General features: G+C 46.6%; 1 protein-coding gene across 8 annotated transcripts in view; it reads right to left on the bottom strand.

Moving 5' to 3' along the window:
- Window positions 1-6,449, bottom strand: part of LOC120959861 (nuclear receptor-binding protein homolog) — a 56,317-nt gene that overhangs the window by 8,892 nt on the left and 40,976 nt on the right. For all 8 annotated transcript variants that reach the window (XM_040383565.2, XM_040383564.2, XM_040383562.2 and 5 more), the window contains exon 4: window positions 1-35. This exon is cut by the window's left edge and continues 190 nt beyond it. In XM_040383565.2, the coding sequence (XP_040239499.2) occupies window positions 1-35 (35 nt within the window). The remainder of the gene's footprint in view (window positions 36-6,449) is intronic.

Here is a 6,449-nt window from a genome sequence, read left to right as displayed (position 1 = left end):
GCACAGTCGATACCGGGAACATCGCGCTGTTCGACCTGCGGAGAAAAGAAAAGCGAAAAAGAATATTTTTGTTAACAACTTCTGTACAATGATGGCACACAGGTATGCCCCCCGAGAGAGGATGGAGAACATAATTGAGCTGCTTATTATTATTGGACTGATCTTTTGAGGGCTACAGACATATAATGAAGTTTGGGGCCGCCGCATGTGTTTTTCCGTCCGACTGACCAAATGCCGAAATGGAATAAATTCAATTTGGATGCTGGAACGTGACTGAAACGAGCCAGCCGACACTGCTGGGATTGCGGAAAACCTCCCATCCTCCCCTTCAGCAATGTGCCCTGGGCCAAAAGCCGCAGCAGTTTCGCGAACTGCTCATTGGTACGTACACACAATTTGTCGATTTTGCAGAGCCCTCTCACCGTGAAGCCTACCGCGAACCATTGGCGTGCGCCGTAGCTTGAGGGCTTGGCTTATGGAATGACTCTGAATCGTGCCTGATGAACGTTCTGGGTTTTTTTTTGGGAAAAGTGCCACCGTTGGTGTAGTAGTTTGCAAAGTAACCACCATGCTAAAACACATCAGTGACGTTCCCATACAAGAGTGAGCCAACGATAGAGGCATCCGTTTTCCATCATAACTGCCACACGCAGAGTGGTTGTTTTGGAATACTGGGAGCATAAAATCAGAACAAGAGTCAAGCCAGACCAGCCTTGTGTTCCTCGTACGGTAAAATGAAATGTCTGACCCATCCTCCTTCCTCCAGACACACACAACAGCCCTTCTTGGGAAGAGTTTATGGTCAAAATGGATCGATTTCTAACTGAACAGAGCTGGTGGACCATAACGAGAAGAGCTTTTTATATACTCCTGAGAAATGAAAGTATCAATTGCTGTATCTCTCGACAGTTGTTTCAGTCAATATTTTCTCAATTATGGTTTAATAAACGGTGGAAATATTTTACATTCCTGGAAAATAAAAACTTCTAGCACGCTTCTGCCCTTGATTGTAAAGAAGAGCAGAAGAAACGTGTTAAATATTAATTAAAGAAAGTTTCCAATCAAACACAACTGCACTCTACAGTACATCACCTTCATCGACACCCTTGATCGATTGAGACTCGAATCAGTGAAGACATTCACACACTCACCAGACACCAGACACCAGACACCGGCCGATTGGAGGATATATTTAATTCAGTATAAGGCCCCGGAACGTAATTGTTACTGATAGCTGTGTTTTGTGAGCGGCATTAATATTTATTCCGTCTCGCCTGTGTCCTTGAGAACCGCGTTCAGGTTGAAGGGAGCAAGGTTTTGGTCTAGCACAGGAGCAATACCATACCGTCCATAGTTATGTCTTTATAGGGCAGTCGAAGAACGAGCAGATTGCCTTATTGATTTTCCTTAGCCCAAAGCTCAAAATTGCTTTGCCGTCCGAGAGTCGTCCGAGCCAATGGACCCCGACCGGAACGAACCGAGATGGAATCGAAATGGGCCGATTTCGGAAATGATGTGAGCAAACATGTTTGTCACAGAATAGGCGACGTTGCGGTGACGACGACTCTGACAGACAGGATAGAGAGAGCCTACGAACCGTGCCTTCCGGTCGTCGGTCAGCCATGCATCGTTGTTTATCCCACACTCACAACACACCCCCAAGTACTCCGCCCCATTGCCCATTCTCGGACTAAGGGTTATAAGAGTGATGGAAAAGGTCAGTCGAAAAATGCTTAATTAGTCGGGGAAATGCACATCTTCTGTCGCAGCATACACAGCCAGCTACGCCAACTGGATGCTAAAGCCATAACCAACTAATAGTCGGTAATGAACCGAAGGGAACGCCGGTCGAGAAGACGATGTGCGATGTGCCCCCGTAAAGCTTGACAGCATTCAAACCCACAACGCGCTACGACGATTAGATTAACGCGGGTGTGTGTGTGTGGGGCGGTCGTGTGCAGTGGGCAGCGTTTGTGGTGAAACACACCAGGCCGGCCGACCAGGTTGTAGTGGCTATATTTTTAATTAGGTGTCATGTTTTAATATTCATTAACACTTTTTTTGTTCCAATGTTTTGGCACGGTTCACCCCCGTGGAGGCTCTACGATAGAGTGTATGCTTGGTGTGACCAAACGTGGCATGGTGAGCGTAATGTGCGGAAGAACCCAGCGGTATACAGCTACAGCTGTCTCGATTCTCTGCTTGGTTTGGCTGGCAAGTGCAAGAGACCGTCGTTGAATCACAAACCACTAGACACGACTAATGACCGTGTCATCTTCATTGTGGATGGTGTCTCTGTGGGCTTATTAGATCCTCCATGGTCTTATTACACCCCCGGTTATGGAACAGTATAATATTAAACTTTTACGTTGAAGTGAGTTCGTTTAGTTCTGGCAGAAAGATGCGTGGTTTTCTGATGTTGATGCATGCATGAATCAGTTCAAACAAAATAATTCCCCTAGATTCGTCACCGATAAGCTATCACACCGAGGCTGTTCACTTCGGTTGATTATTTACACTTCTACTTTGAATGGTTGCTTATTCTGATTAGTAAGAGCATGATTTATTTATAAGAGAACGCGCGGTCACTATTTATAATCCCACCAGCATTCTATGTATCGTGACCGTTGGATTGTTTTTAGAAGCAGCTGCATTTAAACCAGTAACGTTTGTATGGGTTTGTGGCGTGTGGTTCGTTGTGGTGCTAATGATTTACTGCGCCCTTTTGCCTAAATTTACACCCAAGGACGGAGAAGAGGCATTATAATGGATCGGAAACAATAGCGCTTTCTCCTGAAAGCATTCGACAGAATGCTTTAAATAGTTTTTGTAATTATGAAATCATTTACTGTACTTCTAGAGCAATCGACCAAAACGCTACACCTTTGCGGAGAGCATCTGCTTCGTCGGCGGGTCAGCTCCCCGCAGGGGGGACAGATTGTTTGGAAAACCTTGATCCGGATTTTCCACATCGATCTCCTTTGCATAAACTTTTCAATTCACATCTTTCCCACATCCCACCCCCCAAATGCACAACTACCTGCTGCCCCGTAAAACTGCATCCAATTGCATCCTAAAAATAAACAACGAAAACAAACGTGTGACGAGGGTCATCATTCACAGACTGACCCTTTAACTTGTCTCACTTGGCTCGTGGGTTTACCGTCCTCAACCACCAACACTACTACCACCACCATTCGCCACCTTTCAAATCACACGGTGCACACCCACACACACCCCCACAAAGCATGCCGACCACGGCGGAATCGGTTTTAATCGGTGGTGGCGCCTTTCGCGCGCTTTGCTTGCGCTTCACCGTAACTGACATACGGCCAAAATGGAAATAAAGAAAAAAGGTTACACGAACAAACAAACCCTCATCCGTCGAATGAGTAGCGAGGCGCGCGAAGAATTTAAGCCGAATAATTACCCCCTGACGTCTTAAGTTGAGGGAAGGGAAAATTGCGAGAGAGAGAGAGAGAGAGAGAAAGAGCAATTTTGCGTCGTTAACCATAGACGACCGAGTGGGTGGAAGTCGATTTTTGTTACCTTTTTACTCTAGAACCGCGGGAACACACCGGTGTGTAAACAAAGCTCATAACTCTTTTCCTCCCTTCGGTAGACGAGACTATAGGGACCTTCGAGAAAGAAAGATCGATTGATAAGTCGGTAGAAAGTGGCAAGCAAAAAGAAGCCAAGCGAGAGATGGTCCTTGACAGGTGTTGATTGAAACCGACGCGCGGGATCACATTAAATCGGCTGAAAATATTCATAAACTTTTCAGGATTGCTTCATGCTTTTCTTTTGGTGCAAGGATACGTTAGCTGCATTTAAAACAAAGTAGCAACACCATATCCTTTGCAGACTGTCGGGGGAATTGGTCAGACATTTAAACCTTCTACTATTCATGATCAATGTCAAGGTTAAGCATGCGAAGGGGCACACAACACATACGTGAAAGATTGCAAAACATACATCACAAGAAACGTTACGAGCGAGCGCTGCAGACACGAGGTTTTGGCAGTCGGAATGTATCGGTTCTGTATAGTAGCAATATCTTATCACTCACTTCTCGAGATGTACGATAACGCAATCAATATACATGTTCACGATAGAAGCGGCCCGATAGAGCTGTAGCTAAGTCGTTGGTCTGATACATGAAAGTTCGTGGATTCGAATCTAGTTTCCACGAATCTTTTACACTGTTAACAAAGTGTTTCAAATTAAGCCCTGTCCAATGCCCTGCCCCGTTACTCCATTAATTACGAACCTAGATAGACCGTGACCTCTAAAATACGCGCACCACGGCGCTAAGCAGGTTGTTTATAAACCTTCCTCCACATCGACGGAGTAAAGGGCAAAGCTTTCTGGTAAGCAGTCGGCGGCGTAGATAACTCGTGGGGGAGCGTGATGATGCGTTTGAAAGATAAACAAACGTTAACACTCGGTCTTGGTGATGCGGTTTTCGATTGCACGTGACTCCGGTTTTCGAGCCCTTGTAGAGGGGGTCAGCAGCACCAGCCAGCCGGTGCAATGTACGCATTTTATACACACGCGGAAGCTAGAGGTAGAGAATCAGCCCAGGGCGGATACTATTTCCCCTTACTAGAATAGAAGAAAAATGCGGACGATGGTTGAGAAGAAGAGCAACGGGAAGGAAGCTTTTCTTTCCCTGTAACTGAAGAATTAGATGCAATGTGGCGCGCGTGCAGCACAACCCCACTTGCTCTTCCTCGCACGATCGCTGCTACACACCTGCCGCTTCTTGGAGGGAGAGCAATATCATTTTCATTCTATCTCGCGTCTCGTCCCTTCTTCTGCCCCTGGCATTACAAGCGGAGAAGGTATGATGAGTCGTCATCTAGAGAAAAAGCAGAGGGAAAGGAGAAAAAACGGCACCCTGGTTCCGGTGATCCTCGTGACGGTTAACACACAGGGTCGGTCCCCCGCCCGATAAGCGATGGCGCCAACCGTCGCTTAATTAAACACAAGGTTTAGCGCACCAGTAGGCGCAGAGTAGTGCGCAAGTGCGGGCAGTGGTGAAACGGTGATGCGAGAGAGCAAGGCAAAGGAGGAAATAAATGCTTTGACGCAGTAAGCCACCATTTACAAGCGTTTGAATCGAGCGTTTTGCGCCAAGTCACCACCCTCCTTCCAACGCAACTCTTACGGCGATACACACTCGCGTGCGCGCGATATCATTCCACCCCTTTCGCGATTCGCGCGCTAGACGCAGACTAGAACAAGCGCACACGGTGGGGTTCTATGGCCAAAACGTGAGCGTGCGAGTGTGTGCGAGTGTGTGTACGTTCGTGCACCGTGAAAAGGGGCGGTGTGGTTCATGCGTTCTTGTATTGTTTGATAGTACAGCTGGCTTGAACCGCTCCAAAGCTGCGTCATTCGGTGCTCTCAGAGTCAATTAGCGGTTGCCGCACTATGTGCGAATGTAGTACAAGAGGCCCGACCTGAACGTCGGTATAATTTACACAAAACATATAACATGCTAATAATTTACTAAAAACTATCCCCATAACATGTGCAAACATTTCTTTCAGTTGCCATCTTTGTTTCAATGTCCATCCACCGATTGTTTGACAGCGGCACACAGCTCCGACTGCCACGGTTTGGACGTGTTCTTGAAGCACCAAAAGGTAAATACATTCCGATACACTTGTAGCACTGCACACTCGTGTTTGGGATCGCATGATTGATGTACGCTTGTGGGTGGGTGGGCTGAATGATAAACAGTCGGAAGAAAGAAACCATCGTTCCGTTCTCTTGTGCTTAATCTTTACTTTTGCATTTTCTTATTTAATGAGTCAAGGTATTCGCACACAGTGCAGCAGCAGCGAGGACGACAACGACGGTGGTACACCATTTCATCGAACAACACAGATTTGCGTTGTTTATTTGAGCGTTCTAGTTGTTTGGACTTATTGCGTGTACAAGACAGACACAGACGCCATATACATTTCAGAGAAGATTTGCAAAAATTAAATTATACGTAAATTGAACTATAGTTTTTGCGATCGCACGTCTCAACCATCGCAAGGCAGGTGATATTTACATAGTGTCACGGGGCGCGGTCTGTTAGAGCGAACGCGAGGGGACCCTACAAATCACGGCCACTTGAGAACTCAGTGAATTTCCCCACGTTCTGTACACGTCTAGCAGAGACCCGCCGGTTCGGGGGACGGGCGGTTCGTTAGACGGCAATTATTTAATCACAGACACAAAAGCAAACGTTGAAAAAAAGCAACGAGTCAATCGCTAGGGCACCCTCCTCGTTCCTCGAGTGAAAAAGAGGCAAATGTGGATCCAATATTTCACCCATCCCCGCGAACCTCGCGGTCACTGATCGGTGCTTGTCAGCGTGCCGCTAAAATGGCGCCAATTTAATGTTAATTTACGATTACACAATATGGCGAGAGATTTCCAATTGAGAGTCA

The sequence above is a fragment of the Anopheles coluzzii genome, chromosome 3 (genome assembly GCF_943734685.1).
Source record: "Anopheles coluzzii chromosome 3, AcolN3, whole genome shotgun sequence".
NCBI classification, from domain to species: domain Eukaryota; kingdom Metazoa; phylum Arthropoda; class Insecta; order Diptera; family Culicidae; genus Anopheles; species Anopheles coluzzii.
Note: the sequence above shows the minus strand (reverse complement) of the source record. Positions and strands in the feature narration are given on the sequence as shown.